At 37.8% G+C, this 17,888-nt stretch overlaps 1 protein-coding gene across 2 annotated transcripts in view; it reads right to left on the bottom strand.

Moving 5' to 3' along the window:
• LOC116723678 (plexin-A1-like) overlaps positions 1 to 17,888 on the bottom strand; it is a 279,486-nt gene that overhangs the window by 85,767 nt on the left and 175,831 nt on the right. For both annotated transcript variants that reach the window (XM_032568758.1, XM_032568767.1), the window contains exon 10: positions 3,432 to 3,632. In XM_032568758.1, coding sequence (XP_032424649.1) covers positions 3,432 to 3,632 — 201 coding nt within the window. The remainder of the gene's footprint in view (positions 1 to 3,431; positions 3,633 to 17,888) is intronic.

The following is a 17,888-nucleotide window of genomic DNA, read 5'->3' as shown; positions in this document are numbered from 1 at the left end:
TGTTTGCTTGTTGAACTTGGGTCTGTTTTTTCCTTATAGTCTCTTCTTTGCATCCATCCATTTCTTTCTATACAGGACTGTCGTCGTTTCCCCCCACCTCCGCTTCGACTCTCTTTGTCTATTTTGCTTCCTTTTGCCTTTTTTTCACCTTCGTGTGCACATGTATCTGTGTCCGTCAGTCTATCACGCCGCTGCAATTCATCATCATTTTATCTACAGCTCCCTCTAATTGGATCCTATCACAGTCCCACCTGACAAGCAGACAGGCGGGGATGGGGGGGAAATGGGGGCTTTCTCACTCCACCTAGCTCAGCCTCTGGTATCTACCTCAATCAACAGCTGCAAAGTTGTGTTGAGACCCGTGCGTTTCCTATTTTCCTTGACTCTTGCAGAGATAACGCTGGGATTTTATAAAAGATTGATGTGCACTGAGGAATGAAGAATTGAATGGAGGAGTGTGTTGGGGTGTGGGTGTGTGTGTGTTTTCTGTGTATGAATTCATCTGGTTTTGTCTTGAGTTTCTGCAGAGGCAGGTCTCTGGCTCTTTCCTACAGCATCAGCAGTAGCAGAGGTGTAGTAATGAATGTATAAGAGTCTATCATAAGACTGGGAATGAAAACCTGCACCGCGCTCCAAAACTAACTGCAGTGTTGGTTCTGGTGATGTGGGAGGAGCTTCTTCAATCGGCACTGTTAAAGGCATAGAGAGGCAGGAAGAGGTGTTCATAGAACACACCTACAGTACAGACCAAAAGTTTGGACACAACTGTGTGTCCAAACTTTTGGTCTGTACTCAGTTCAGACCAAAAATTTGGACACACCTTCTCATTGAATTCAATGAGAAAGTGTGTCCAAATGTTTGGTCTGTATTGAGTACAGACCAAAAGTTTGGACACACAATTGTGTCCAAACTTTTGGTCTGTACTGTATGTATTTTATTGGAATCATATGTAATAGACCTACAAAATATTTTTGAGACAGTGTGTAAGGGGAGCCAATTTTAATAGCAATTCTTGTGAAAGACTGTCAATGTCTACTTTGACTGGGCCGTTTTATACTCTTATGATTGTATGATAGCATTGTAGACAGAAAATAAAGTAAATTTCAGGCAAAAAAAAATCTCTAAATTTTCTCCCAAAAAACTGAAAGAAATGTTTGACTTTGAAAAGCTGTAAATTTGCTAGAAAAAATTCAAAAACCTTAAAATTAAGATCAGAAATATTTGAGAAAAATACTATTACATTTCTGAGTTTCAAAAGTCCAAAATTTGGAATTTCTAATTTTGACTTTTGAAACTCTGACATTGCCAAGCTATTTTCTAGAAAATTTCTGAGATTCAGCTCAGAAATTCAAATTTTCTTGGCAGAAATGTACTCCTAAAGGCCCTAACATGCCATTGAATGATTGTCTTGTATTTACCTCCAATTATTTTCAAATGAACTCTGATCAGCTGCCTTGACCCTCCTGAGGAGAGGCCATCCCACACTACATTCAGGATGATGTGCAGAATCTTCTAATTTTATAACTCTTTGCAAATAAATTACATTTCTCATTTGTCCAGAGTGCCTTCTTCTACATGTTTACTGCATCATCATGGTCACCAAGTTTCTCAAACAAACCTTTGAGGTCTGTACAGAAGAAATGCATTTATACTGAGATTAGATTAAACAGCAGTCGGCTCTAATAATTAACTTTGTAGATTCCAATGGTGGGAACATTTCTACTAGTCCACTAATGTGCCAACAGTCAGAATCAGAATGCCTTTTGTTGTCTTTGTATAGAAGCACAATGAAAATGACAATATTAGGTAAGATAGGATGAGAAATAAAACAGATCTCACACTGTGTCCAAGCAGACACAATGTGGGTTGCAAAAACTCTTCACCAGGTAATAGGGTGGCTCATTTTTTGTTGAGTTAGCAAAAACGCAAATGTGCTAAACTTTACCGGTCCATATCTTTTAGCAGCAGCTGGTAGCAGTGAACTTTACTAAATTTTTAACGATATTACGCTAAATTGTAAAGGGTTAAATTACTTGGCTGTTTGGTAAACTTTCAGTTGAACACAGTTTAACATCTGTGTTGACATTGTGGTTATTGACTGTGTGACGTTTGGTTGACGTTTATTCTGTAAACGTGTAAACTTAGCAATGCTCAACAGCTACTGAACTGAAACCGCAGGTCGAGATCTTTTAAAGTATCACTTTCTGAAGCGTAAACATTCAGTAAGGTGTGTAGTTCCGAATTTGACACTGTATAAGGCAAAACAATGAGTTTCAACATGGTTGAATTTAGCACACTAACATTAGCTTTTGCTATATACCATATTGGTACAGCACTTTAGAGTTAGTGGGACTAATTGTGGGACTAATTGTGGAAGCCGAAGCCTATTGGTTACACTTTTACTGTCATAGTAAAGGAGAATGAATACCCAAGCATGCAAAACGTTTCAGATTTTAAATTCTGAAAACTTTGGAACTGATGTGTCATTATAATTTTAGAGTCGTGCTCTACTTTGTGTTTGTCTATCACATAAAATCACAATGGAAACTTTTTCACAGCGCTGTACACTTTTTTTCTTAGAAGGTGTTTGATTAATGCCTGAGAAGGACACCAGGACTAACAAAAAGTCTGTGTCTTACTTTGCCTAAGGAATAGAAATGTCATTCAAAGTAATGAGAGTAAAGGCCAGAATTCCTTTAGAACCATGCTATTTAAATATTCAGCTTGATGAACAGCACTTACTGTTTTTACAGCTCATTCAATATTCAAAAGGCTTCAGAGCAGGCATGTCATTAAAGGACAAATCTGCCAAAAAAACTGGTAATAACAACCCTAAAAGTCAAACCTAAAAGCACAATCACTTCCGTGAAGCAATTACAGGAAGGCGAGCGACTAAATATGCATGATTTACCTCTCTGAAGCACAAAAGAACTGCAGGAGCTATCATTATGATCTGGAAATCAACTTCAATGATATGCCCATGAACTATTTTTGAGTCACCGTCCAACATGAGAGGCAGAAAGAATTCAAGGATCACAGCGCCCGGTGCTCGATCGTTCCTTTTGTAGAGTTCAGAAGCGCCGGGAGGTTGAAAATCAGCAACGTGAACCTGTGGTAATGCAGAAGTCAGCTAAATGAGGCGCAGCAGCTGACAGGTGTGGGACAAGCTGATGGAAAGGAGGTTGGCGGTGCTGCCAAAGCCACACATCGCTTTCCCCCACTGCCCCCCCAACACTTTTTGCAGCTTGGTTCCACGTTGGACCGGTCGTGTGCTACGTTAGCTCAGAACTGGAATTGGTAAAACGCCTCACATCCTGACTGGAGCTCAGGAAATGACGACTTCTACAACGGTGACAGCAACACAAAACATGCAAAAGACACAAAAACTCATGACTTCCTGGAAGGTGTGTGAGTTTTCACGCTGATCTTACCATGGTCTTCTGACACTGGATGCTGGAGCTGTTGAACCTCAGCGCCGGGACGCTGTGCGTGCTGCCCTGGATGTGAAAGATGCACTCGTAGTTCTGCTGTCCGGACTGAGGCTGGGGCAGGTTCTGAGCCAGCAGGGTGATCGGCCTCATTACCCCGGCTGGAATGTAGATCTGAGTGGAGGGCAGGATCTGAGGGCAGTCCTGGAGGAAGAATACGAAGAGAGGAAACGTAAATAAACGGCAAACATTAACTTCAACTTCCCATCACCATCCATTCAAATTCAATGTTTTAAATCAACTACTGTATTTTTCAGACTATAAGCCGCTACTTTTGTCCCATGCTTTGAACCATGCGGCTTGTAGCCTGGTGCGGCTTTTCTGTGGTTTTTTCTTCAACCACCAGGGGGCTCTTTAGCAGGAAGTGAATCATTGGAAATCAAACTTTGAAATCAAAGAAGAAAGTGCTGATTTTCATTTAGCACAAGCACATGCTAGCAGCAGGCACGATGGAGAAATTTCTTCAAGCTCATACCCCCTCATCATGGAAACAACACGAAGAAGTTCATATGATGCAGCTTTTAAGTTGAAATCTATCGATCTGGTAGTACAGATCGATAGCCGCTGCATGTAAGCTCAGTGTGATCGAATCCATGGTTCGACGTTGGAGACGCCTCTGCTGCTTCCTTGTGGAAAACCGAGAGCAGCGGAGATACCAGCAGCTTATAGCCGGGTGCGGCTTATATATGTACGTTTCCAGTTTTGTAAAAAAGACTTTGCGGGTGCGGCTTATAGTGAGGTGAGCGCTATAGTCCGGAAAATACGGTAAATACAACTCAATGTGATGTGAAACACTGTGATACAATATAAAACGTAATATGTCACAATGTAATGTGAAACATTATATCATCCACTATGGTATATTACAATGGTGCAATGTAATAGAACACCATATATGATGCATCACAACATACAGTATGAGCCTACAGGATATAATATGAATAAACTATAATACTACATGATATAATATGAGGTGGCGTGGCGTGAATGAATCAGGAAAATTGATTTGTAGCTGAATAAAAATGGCATATTTTTTAAATTCAACCACAATGAGCCACAATCCAGTATAAAAGTGATTATAGGGAAAAAATCAGAACTAAGCAGAGTTTTGTTTTCTAGATTATGCTCATAAATGGGAAATATAAACTTGGTGACTCTCACAGGTGTACAAAGATACTACAAAGTATTAGGGACATTGTGAATTAAAAAAAAATAAAATAAAACTCCCACCAAAAGTCAGGAATTTCTAGATTATGTTCACATATTTACAAGTAAAAAAACTCAAAATTCTATGTTGATGAAAAGGTAAAAAAAGGTACATTTCCAGATGAAACTTCATAAATTTAATATTTTTAGTTTTCTTTTTTAGCGCAAAGTTCTCACTTTGCAATTACAGAGAATATCTCAGTATTTTAAATGCATGACTTTTATACACGCACAAGTCTCTCTTTCTTATATAAATGTGGAATTTATCTAGAAACTTTAGAATTTTTTGCTGGAAGTGTACTACAGCAAAGTACACATTACACATTATTTTTCCCTTCATCTTCAATAACCCGTATAGCCCGTTGTGAAAAAAAAAGTTTCTAAATAGTAACTAAGGCAGTAAAATAGCTTAAAAAAGCAAGGAGGATGGAAAAGAAGAGTGAAAAGTCCCCAAATACAAAATTGGGCAGAACATCATGTGTCAAATCAAAGTACTACAAAATTGTACACAGCTCTGGATTTGACCAACATGTCATACTTAAGATGTCAGTTCAGAAATGACATTGTATCAAGACGATCAAACTAAATTAAATTGTTGAAATGACAATGTAATTTCTGCAGAGCTCTTCCCTACCAGTAGGTGGCTCCACTCAGAACATAATGAAGCTCTCCTGGGAAGGCAGAAGATTAAAGAAGCTAATTCCTGGAGCTAACTTTTGTCTTTCGTATGAAGGGATTGCATTTTGCAATACAAACTCATTAGAAAAAGAAAAACATGCGGCTCATGTCCGTGAATCATTACTTAACCTGAATGCTAGCATGAAGCGAAGCAAGAAGAAAACAATATATCATCATCACTTCAATCCATAGAAAAAAACATGCAGATTTAAAAGTGACTAAAATTGCCTTTGGCAGCGCAATTTGGATAAATTCCCTCGCGTCCATTATGATGAATCCGTCTTCTTTTCGCTTCCCAACAGCGTTCTACCACACTGGACGCTAATCCAGCACCATTCCAGCTTCCTTTGTTCTCCGGCCGACATCAACCAGCCTAAAACCCTTTCTTACAAATGATCATTTCTCAGGAGGATCAGCTCGTTTTTTTAAATTTATTTTTTATTAAACACTGAATATTGAATGTAGCAGTGACTGGTTTAAAAAAAAAAAAAAGTACAAGCCAATTTGGAAAGAGAGCCCCGTTGCCATATTAATGAGGCTTTTATGGATATTAGGCATGTTTTGGCTTAAAGAAACCCATCACAGCATATTCTTATTCCTTCTGTGCGCACCAAACCAGCAGCCCGAGGCAGCATTTCCCACCATACTGTACTGTAACACTGTTTAATGGATTAAAGTGAGATAACTGGGAGTTCAGCACTTTAAACAGCCACCTTCTTGATGCTTTTTAACCAAGAGCAAATTGGCCAAGACAGCATATTTTATTATGTTAATAGAGGCAAGGAAATGCTGCTTTTTTGCCTTAGCTAAAATAAAAGACAATAAAGGGAAAAAAAACTGGTGTTTTTTTAGAATGCTTCACCAAATGAGATTTAACTCAGTCAAGATTAGAGAAGCTTCTTTGGGTTGCAGGTGAAAATTCTTGAATCTTCAAATATCATACCAGGGTACAAGATTTAAACTGTTTTACTTTCTCTGAAATCTAAACGTGTAAAAAAACAAATCAGAAACAAGTAGTTTCTACCCTTCAGATTAACCTCAACAGCGAGACAAGGATGTTGTAAATCATTGATAGGATGTATGAATATTAAAAAGCAAATGCAACAACTAATCCCACTTCAAACACCATCAAGCACACTGTAATTGTCCTATTGTGATAGCAAACATCTGTATCAAAGAGAAATCTCAGACAGCAGGATGCTATGTAAGCAACAGGGAAGCAGAGCAGAGCCATACCAACAGTTTTATTAATACAGTCAGAAAAAAAATGTGAGTCTAAGGGAAAAGGAAAATGCTGGGAGGATGGCATAACACCAGCCAAAAAACTCTTTTACTCTTTCCCAAAAGTCTTCATACTGTGTAACAACTAATTGAGAAATTGCAACAATATTTCAATGACCTGTTGATATACAGTATATTATTGTTATAGGGATAATAATGTAAAAAATACCTCTGTTTAAAATCACAGATACTTAATTTGAGAGATCCATGGTGGATGGATGGATCCAGTAAGGGTTTACAACGTTAAGGGGTTTTAACAGTCTTCATTTTAAAATGGTAATTCTAGAAAAATCTAAACAGTAATTGTCACGTTAAAAATTGACTTTTCCTCTGTGGACTTTTTTGACAAACCTGCTGTGGCAAAATCCAAGATGTTTCTAGGAACGTATCCTCAACACACTTGACCAGGCCAGATTTGACATTCCCCAACTCTTAGTTCATCCTTCTCCTGGATCTAGGATTCACCTACTTGGCCCACCATCTTTGGAACACACTCCTCTTAAGACATTTCCGTCGTACTCAACACCAGGGTTAGTCAAATACCTTCAACTCCGCCATATCTCAAAACCAGTAAGCCACTCTCCCAACTGTGCATTTCATAGCATTTTGGATCATTTTCAACCACTCACTCCAGAATATTCCTTTCCCCTTTCAGACGCCTCAGACAAGGAACTTGGTTGTATTTTTCCTCTGAACAATTATTTTCTGTAAATATTGTGAATGTTCCGTGACTGATTCTACATAGTAAATTACCTCAAAACATCACAGCAGTAATACTAAAACTACAACTGTTAGCATAATAACCATTAAAACAGGTTAGCTTTTTATCCGTGTGATCAGGTGCTATCATTATCGCAACTAAAAACTTGTGAGGTAAAATAACTTTCTGTGAACTCCTCTACATAAATGCTGATATTTTTTTCCTCACAAAGTAAGAGGAAAGAAAACTGATAAGATATCGAATCAATGCCAGGAAGCTCAGTGAAGCAGACTGTTAGTCAGTGAGGCTGACAGTCAAATTTTAAGCAGTCACAGATGCTGTCAGAATGCTCACGAGCCGATTTTAATCTTAGAAAAATAACAAAAAAAGATGAGCTGAAGGAAATATAAGGAATAAAGGGAAGGTAAAAAAAAAAAAACACAATGGACTCCCTGAAGGCATCAGTCGGGATGGAAGAAAAAGAAATGTACAAAGGAGCATGAATGAATCCCATAATGACGGAGAACCGTTGCATGTTTTTACAAAATAAATGAACATGGAGGCAGAATATTGGAGGTATTGTTTGGATGATTGCTCCCTCTGTTTTTGGATGCTGTGTGCCTCGACGGATTTTTTGATGGTTGTTATGATGCGCAACCGTGGCAACAAGGTGTTTTCACAACAGGGAGCAGCTGATTAGCATCTCAAAAGCTAAAGTTCAAACCATATCTTCCTTCGATCATAAAGAACGTGTCTCTGCCTGGCTTTCCGACCATACAGGCAGAAACAGATTTAATGAGGAGAAGCAAAAGCAAATGATGGGGATCAGCATTGGTTGCCAATAACTGAAGGTCAGGACATGTTTCTATGCAATATTATCTATGCTGCCCAAAAATCGAGCTACTAGCTTTAATCAGAGGCTTCTTCAGCTCAATGGCAAAACTGACTGCTACATCCACAACGTGGAACCAAGCTGCAAAAAGTGTTCCATCCAGTCTTTTTGTGGATGGAAAAAGACTTTCCATCCACAAAGTCTTTTTAAAGATACTTGGACGATACGACTTAAAACTTTTAATTTCTCTTTTGCATACGTAAATCACTTTTTAATTGAATTGGAATCACCATGAGTCACATACTACTAAGGTCACCTTACTGCTAAAGTAAACCTGAACCTTCAGAGACACATAAACAGTTACAAAGTCAACCTTATATCACATGAAAAACATTTAAACGATATTAACTTATGTCGATCCAAGATCTAGAGAAAGTCATCCATGTGTTTTTCTTTAGTCACATTGATTACTCCAACAGTGTCTTAAAAAAAATCAATAAGATGGGCTACTGCAAAAGAAAAGAGCTTGTTACTGGTTTTTAGAGCTTGACGTATCCCTAATAGTTTGAGTTTTGCCAAAACTAAGCATCCGACTTTGAAACCGACAGCAAAAACTGACCACCAGATCAATTTATGGGCTCTGCACATAAAATATAGATGCATCTGAATCACGGTGGCATTCCTTTGAAGAACGTGATTGCACTCAAACACCTCCCTCACATTGGGCTTACATGTATTGCACAAAAGACGCCACTGCACAAACCCCTGAAAGAGAAAGAGAGGGCAGCACACAAAGGAGGCAGGGAGCGAACAAAAGATTCAGCAGCAGAGGATTGTGGGAGCTGTTTCATTAGGAGTGGTGACAGGTGTCAGAGCTGAGTCTGCATCAGATAGCGGAGCGGCTCAACACAATGAGACACAACAATCTCCTTTACCTGGGGGAATCCTCTAATGCCTCTTTTCTCTCTCCACTCTTTTCTCTCTTCCTGCAGTTCACAATTGATCTTTTCTACATTCTGTGTAGCATCCCTGTTTTTACCCCTACTTTCACCTCCTGTTTGATCCTTTCTACTGGGATAACGCTAGATGCATTCCCCTTTCTTTTTCCTTCTCCCCAGGACGTTCTTTAGATCCACACCTGGAATTCTGCCACTCGTTACGCCTGGATACCGATCTGTACAACTGCAGATCAGCTAGAGGAAATGCCATGTTAAAAACTGAAATTATATCATTGGGATTTAAAGATCAATGGAGATGAGATTTTGTTAGTCATGTGCGCCACAAATCTGGAATTTATTGAAAATGTGATGGAGGTGGGAATTTATTGCATTGTTTATCGTGAACATTTTCTTAAACAAATTTTAATTTATCCTTCAGGAATAGCCACACAGTTATCTAAAAAAGTAGTAATCAGGAAACTGAATATAAATAAACAGAACATGTTTTACCTGCGGATACAATAAATAACATGGATTATATTGGAAGCACATTATCACCATCTAGGGATAAAGGTGGGTGGAATAAGAGTGGAACTACTTGAACATAATGTTGCTCCATTATGAATAAATAAGTTGTATAATGAAAGAAGCTAAACTCCTGCTACAAAGTTTAGCAGGAATCCTGTAAACAATGAAGTTTACAGGAAGCGATCAGAAAGAAATCTTTGCCAGCGATAGAATGTCTTAAACATTCCTCTTTCTCTGACTTCAATTGCTCAATATGTGGAAGCGTGGCCAACACAGACTTAACGGCTTTGTTCATTTCCTCTGCTGCCATTGATAAACTACACTCTTAGACAGTCTCCCATTCTAACAGTGTTCACAGCTTCTCCTGATTGCTGATTGGAAATTCTACCAGAGAAATTGAGCTCTATGAGAGAAATCCCAGACGACGCACTGAAGGAAGATGAGAATCAAGTGGAATTGTAAAAGAAAGGAAATAGGCTAAGTCAACTTCACAAAATCTGCTAAAATTTGTGAAAAAATGTTAGAAGACATATGAATGCATTTGTGAGGCACTCTAGAAACGTCTCTAGCAAAAACTAAGTTCTAGAAATCCTTGCACTTGATTATTAAAGTGAGGATTGTCTTTATTTTTAAAAACCTATGGACAAAAATGTTGCAACTGGCCTGCAACAAATAAAAAAGAAATACACGTAATACACGCACAAACTGAACATCTCACACTAAAACACACACACACATGAACACACTCTGACACCAATCCGGAGCTAAATCTTGCCCTCTGGCTTTCAGCTGTAAACTAGTGCTGGGGCCTGTGGAGTGTTTTACAGTAGCCTTGGGGCCAAACACACAGATGCTGTGATCAAAGGAGAGGAAGGTAAGCCTTCAGAAAGAAATTAGTCTGAGCCTCTCTTCTGAACTGCTGCTGTTAAATCTCTATTAGGGTTTCTAGCAGTTTCTACCACTGTCTGCCTGGGTAGTCACTGCACTATGCTACGTTATTATAGGTTCAGAAAAGATTTTTTTTCCTAAAATCTATTGATATTGAAGCAATTGACTCGGAAAACTACAACAGACAAAAACGAGTCGAATCCAGAATTGATGTTAGCAATTGTTGGATGGATTTGAACTATTATTATTATTAACAGGTCACGCTTTTATCACAAACATCAATTTGTTTTTGTTGAGAAACCAGAAAATAAATTTATATTAATAATAACCTAACATTTTTAAATGTAGTTGTATAAAAATTAACTTAATTTTTAATTTACCGCAATTTTTGTTCAGAAGAAGAAAAAAAAATCTCCAAACTATTAAATTTAAAAGAGGTCAATTCTGACACGTTGTTTTAATAGTGACAGCTGTCAGGGTAAAAGTGCTCAGAAGTCTGAGTTTCTGTGTTCCTAACTGAAGAAACAACTAGAATATCAACATAAGGTTAAGGTTTTGAGTTATATACAACTGTATAGCTTCTAGTAGAAATAGTTAGTGAGCATGAAACGACTGTTAGTGAATATGTTGGCAGAGTAGATCTGTCACAATAAATTTTGTTGGACGATAAATTGTCCCAGAAGTTATTGTGCTGAATGATAGTATTGTTTTGACACAATCTTCAAGTCACATAATGCTAATGGGGTAATAATGGAACTATGCCCTCAAATATACTTTAATTTCCAACAAACATTTAACACTGGAACTTTAAGACATTTTAAACATCTGAAATAAATAAACTAAACACTTGAATCAACCAATAAAATGGACACAGAAGTATTTGGAAACAAAATTGTCCTTCAAAAAAGTATCTAGTTTAAAAAAAATGCACCAGACCAAAGACTTTTGTTATCCAATCTTTAGTAGAAAGTGAGAAAGAAATGAGAAAAACAATCATGCAAATGTAAATGATCAAGCTCGTTTTAATTTATGATGCGATTAATTTATATATTGCTTATTGCAGCAGGCCTATGTAAGTGTTTGAATGATTGAGCGTTTTGTTGTTGACTTGTATCAGTCAAAAAATGTGCTTCTGCATCAGTTTGAAATTTGGACCGTTGCATTCAGAGTTGCAAAGGTGCGAAAAAAATAAATAACTTAAAAGTTTGTGGAAAGCCAAAAAACACTCAACAATTATTAAATCTTCTGCCACACAGAAAAGATGGAAGAATTCAGCAGAGACAATACAAACAGGCCTTGTATTGCATTGCGAGGATTGGCTTAGCTTTTAAATTGAGAAAGTGGTTGCTAGAAAAACAACACGTTTTATTGTGTTGGCCTTGTCAGCAAACCTGATTCGATGACAGCCCGATACATGTGCGCATTTGTGTTCCACAAAGGAAAACTGAGTGCCTTTTAAACGCATAGCGAGTGGATCAATCACAATTGTCGTGTTATTTGTTGCAGTGATGGCCTTGCTACAATCCACGGTGCAAAGCAGACATCAATGCTGTAGACTTTACATTGTGTGGGTTGGCATTCAGAGTTTCCAGTGACGTTTGAGTAAAAAAAAGACAAACAACTTCACTGGTTAGGTTGAACGAGGGATTTAGGTGGTTTGGGAAACATACACAAGATCTTAAAATACACACATTTTTAAATGTGTGTATTTTACACTTTAACGGCAAGTTAAAGTGTAAAATAAATGACAATGATACAATGTTTCAAAACATTTTTTCTACCTTTAGTGTGACATGTTTCCTGTGTAATTCGACTGAAAACATTTTTGAAGAACCTTTTTAATTAGTTTAACATTCACTTTTCTTGAGTTTACACCCAAGAGCTTTCATACATCTAAAACTTTAATTACATTTTCTCATTCTATTGCTCAAACTAGAGTTTGCACAAAGGTAAACAAATGTTCAATAAGACCTCCAATTAGCATCTTGAATGCTTAGAAGTTAACAACACTGTGAGAGTTACATAAATGTCCAATAAGCCCTGAATGTGTTCTAAAGGTGATGACTTCCTATAGTCTCCATGTTTCCAGGATAATGAGTAGGGTTGCAGGATAAAATCCTTCTCTAAAGAAAACACCTTTGCTTCAGTTAATCTCCTACAACTACTTATGAGATGCTGAAAGTTAACTTGAACTTTTTGCCGTCATTTCTAAAGCTGTATTTGGCATGAAAACACCTCTACACATCACTAAAAGAACACCATGGGAACAGTGAAACATGCTGGGATCCTGTTCTGCGGTCACTTTTCTTTACATAGAACTGTGTATTGGCTCAAAGTGGTTGAAATTTGTGAGTGATCCCAAATACCATCCAGTTTGACCCAATACCTTCAGGTGCCTAGAAAGCTGAAGAATTTTTACAAATGATATATGCTTTACTATAAGAACTCTTACATTTTCAAATGATGTCAAAATAATTCTGAGGAAAAATCCTTTGGGGTCTCCAGGAGAGGTGAACTGAAAGGTAAAGGTTTGGGATTCTGATAGACCACCTACCAAATAAAGACTGCATTAACTCCAACAAAATTGCCCGTACAGCAGTAAAAACTGTACATGATTTTTGGTGAATTCAAAGAAAAAATTTAAAAATTACTAATCATAGTCTCATTTTGTATATATGAGAAAACCTGGGCTTTTTAATCAAGGTGCATAGACTTTTGAAATCCACTGTAGATCCTGTGTCACCTAAAGGAGCCAAAGTTTCCTCAGTTTTTCTTGACAGGAAGTTCAGGATACAGTCAGTGGTTATGTAACAGAACACCTGAGGGTTTCACATGCACTACTTAAAAACAGCACAGTTTTCCAATCTACCTGGAAAGATGTGTGTACACATCTTCCGAACACCTGATCTCCTCTCGACCCCCTCTGGTCTCTACCTGCCCTGTGGTTTATTTAACCACTGCAACGCCTGCAGTCATGAACTCCAGCTGACTAGGACACCCTGCTGCATTTTCATATTGACTTTTCCTCTCCTCCTCAGTCTAAATCACTTCTCTTTTCCCTTCACCCTCCATTCTCTTATCCTCTTCCCGTGGCTGTGCGAACAAGAGAAAAAAATAATGGGAGGCATTAATTTACTCTCCCAGAACTAGGAAAGCGTTTGTGAAGCTGCAGCGGAGAATTTATTTGTAAAAGAAAACAAAAAAGCGAGTTAATTCATGTCAAAGACAAAAAAAAGAGAAGTGGAAAACAATGACAATTGTTTGATTTTTGTTTGCCTGCTTATTTTTCTTCTTCTTGATTTTCATCATGATGACAACGCTACACTGACAGCGATGTCACACATGAGGCGAGTTCCCCGATTGGCTGCTGGCCGTCACCGACGAGGCCACCTCACTGAGGCAGAGACAACCTCAGAGTATGACGGATGAGGAGGTCCGTGTGTGTTTGTCTGTGTGTGTGTATTACAGAAGGTGAGAGGGGGGGTCAACGCAGTGTGGACGGTACCAACGGATTAAAGTCACAGACCACTGGAGCGTTTCAGAAAGAAGGGGGCGAGACCCTATTGACCGGTTTTCTTCTCCACACACACAGAAGAGACGCTGATATGATGACCAAACTTCCCAGTAGAAGAGGGAGAGTAATCCGTTCAGCAATATCTCAGTTGGACACACTAACATAGTTATACCCTTAGAGAATAAATTTAACAGGAGGTAATACACACTCACATACCAGATGTACAGCGGATCATGCAGTAAATCCCAGCAGGTCTCACTACTCAATCTAAGGGGAGACAATTCATGCAACGGTACACACAAAGGTTCTTACCAACAGATTTTTTTTCTCTTTTTCAACTTTTTTTTTTTTTTTTTTTACTTGATCAAGCAAAACAAAAAAAAAATCTAATTTAAGAACAATGTCACTAAGACACAACTTGGCTAGAACCAAAGCATTAGCTTGATAGACTTGATAATGGAGAAGGGGCTTAGCTTGAGTCAAATCCAACAACTTGAGTCTACGTCAGGTCTCAGACGTTTCTTTGTGTTTGCGACTTCAATTCAACTCAATTCTGAGACTCAAGTCCAGATCCAGTGGCTGGTGCTTTCCTAGTTTATGAAAACTGCAAAAAGATACTGCTTTTAGTGAGATATCTACTAGACTGACAACGTAGCCCTTTATCAAAAGAGTCCATTAGAATAGTTGTGTCCTGAGTGTTATCTCTGATGGATAAGTGTGATTGTGTAGCTATCTGTTGGGATGTTATCAGGTCTGGGTGGTCAAAGAGGAGGATGTAGACGATAAGCATCAGCTACCCGATCAATAGCTGCTCCTAAAATACCTGTTTGCGTGTGTGTGTGTGTAGTTCAGAGGGTAACACAGTGGATACATGTCAGATAAAAAGTTATCCAGAACTGCCTGTCTAGGTGAAGTTTTGTGCTCTTTTTCTTTTGGCCTGCAGGTTCAAAATTTGATGAATTTTGTTTTATAGCATTGGAGAATGACAAAGTGCTCATTGCCACATGGGAACTATCCATAAGGAGTCCTACAGTCTATTTTAAATCACGACCCAGGGAATAATGAGAGACTTCTGTGACCCAGCTTGGAGTCAGGCAACCTTTTCAAGGTCAGTGTAAAAGCCAGTGATGAATGCTCAAACTTTCACAGTCAAGGACATGAGGTTGTGACTTTCACCTTCTTAATCAGTTCTGAATCTGGTTTGGTAAAGCTTAAAAATCACCAGACAAAGAAAACTCATCCATGCTATACTAACTTGCAAGAAAATTTAATAGGGCCCAAAAAAACACTCCTTTACAAAGCTTGTTTCATCTTTGCTTTTTGACTCATTCCCTGTGCTTCAGTTCAACAAGAAAACTTTTCAACTGAGTTCCTAGTCATAGTCTCAGGTGGAAGGAGGGCAGGCACCCCATCGGGACTCTTCTGTTCAATAAAAGGCACTTTGAACTGCGCTGGAAACCTTTTGGAGTGTCCACCCACTTACAGCCCTTTCCTGTGGGGAATATGAAGATAGTTGAAGTGGTAAAGATAAAGGCTTTATGCCATTATAAACTGGAGATGCATGAATAAAAACAACAGACTGACTTCGTTACAGCTTAATCTGAAGAATTTTTAAAATTCACTCTTAAAAACATTGCAAAACTGAATACATAATTTTCATATAATTTAACTGGGGAAACATATTGCCTCGTCCTCATGTTTGAAAAACAAGTGAAACTGCAAAGGAAAATGTGTCTAGAAAAGGGCAATAAATATAATGAGATAGATTATTGGGTGCCTACTGAATTTAGAGTGTGGCTTACATACATACATATGCTGATGCATAACAAGGTATTAAAGCTGGAAATTTGGAGTTAAATATTTGCCATTCTTCATGTCAAAATGTCACACAATTAGCAACGTCAGTTAACCTGGAAATAATATTGCTTTTAAAAGACAAGAGTCTTCAAATTCTGAGAGTAAAGATGCATTATCCTCAGTCCTTACTGTACCTCCATTATGACCGTGGAGGCTTGAAGTGCCCAAATATTCACTTGTATTACTATGCTGTGCAGTTGAGGTTTATGATGTTTTATTACAGTAATCATTCTTCACATTGGACCGACAAGGAGACTCAGGATTTATAATTGACTCTCCCTTCATGTTTATATTCAAATTCAATAATAAAGCTTCTGAAACAGACTAAGAACCCATTTCTTAAAAATATGATAAGAATATCGAGAGATGTAAAATAAATTTTAAATAAGCCAAACTGTCTCTGTTCAGTCCAGTGTGGGGTAACCAATTTTTTGTACCTGGTGGAGCAGATGCAACGTTTAAAGCATGGAAAGACAAAGGACTCCAGATCTTTATGTACCAGACTCAGGCATACTAATGAGCTTTCAGGATCTACAACATAAATTCCACCTAGAGAAGAAACACTTCTTTAAATATCTTCAACTCAGAAACTTTATAAGAACGAGTCAAAATAATGAGCTGACAAAACCTGCCAAGTCAACTTTAGAAAAAATGTCAACAAAGAACAGTTTGAAGAAAGGTATCATATCAGAGTTTTATCACTCAAAGATGTTACATATATCTGAAGGACCTCATAACAGACTTAAGGCTCCAAAGGAAGATTTACTGCTAGAGTTATCTGAGGAAGATCGGCAAACAGCATGCAAACCGGCCAACACCAGCTCTATCAACACAGCTCTTAAAATGATCCTATTTAAATGGTTAATGTGGATTTATATAACACTAGTGGACCTCAATAGGTATAACAGGTATAATGTCCAAAATGAACAGAAGACAGAGGGACTCTGGTTCACTGTATGTGGTATTGTAGGAAAATTATGCTGTTTTGGAAAGAGGTAAAAAAAACAAATATTACAATAATACAAATAATAATAAATAATATTGGATCCAAAGCTGTGACTGTACCCAGAAAAACATACCGTAATTATACTAAAAATGAACAAACATTTATAAACTTAAGTTTGCTCAATGCGAAAAGATGTATATCACTGTTCTGGACCGACTGTAAACCAATGGTTGCAGCAGTCAGCAGATGTTATCTGTCCTCCCTCTGAAAAAAATTACATGTATATTAAAGGACAAACAAGATTTGTTTGAGTTCATCTGGAATCCCTTCATCATGTATGCCAGGGATCTGAACATGTCAGAAGACGGTACAAGTGACTGAAAAAAATGTCAACCGCAGTTCCTAAAGACAATTCTGTTAGAGGACACACGCTGTTGAGTGAGGATTGTGAGAGCCATTTTGTTGATTTCTGTTTGTATTTTATTTTGGCCTGGACACAATGTCTAAGTAATACTACTACTACTGTCATACTTTGTAGAATGTTCAAGTTGTTTGTCTAAACTGCTAAAAATTTTTGGGGAAAAAAAGATACACATCCTGTCATTTTCATATCTTAGTTTTGTATAGAAAAAAACTTGGGGTTTGGAATTGTCCATTTTTTGGGGCTTTTCTGGCCCTAAAATCCATTCAGTGAATGTACCATAGCTAGATGCTACAATGTTGAGTTGACCACATTCTTTATTTTCTTACCAAATGAAAAACACTGCAAGTAACTAACTTTCCATCAGTGACATGAATTACATAAAGGCTCATCTGATTACAGCAATGCTGTTTGAAATCTCAAGTGTTAAACTGAGAATCACATTTCCTTAAGATTTAAGGAAGACTGCTGCTTTTCAGAAGCTAGCCATGCTAATTATGCTAACTGCTAATATAAGATGCTAAACCTAATCCATTTATTATTATTTTAATATCGTAGTAAAACCATATTTTGTTCCCTCTCACAGGTGTGACATCACCTATGCTCACTTT

The sequence above is a fragment of the Xiphophorus hellerii genome, chromosome 1 (assembly GCF_003331165.1).
Source record: "Xiphophorus hellerii strain 12219 chromosome 1, Xiphophorus_hellerii-4.1, whole genome shotgun sequence".
Classification (NCBI taxonomy): domain Eukaryota; kingdom Metazoa; phylum Chordata; class Actinopteri; order Cyprinodontiformes; family Poeciliidae; genus Xiphophorus; species Xiphophorus hellerii.
Note: the sequence above shows the minus strand (reverse complement) of the source record. Positions and strands in the feature narration are given on the sequence as shown.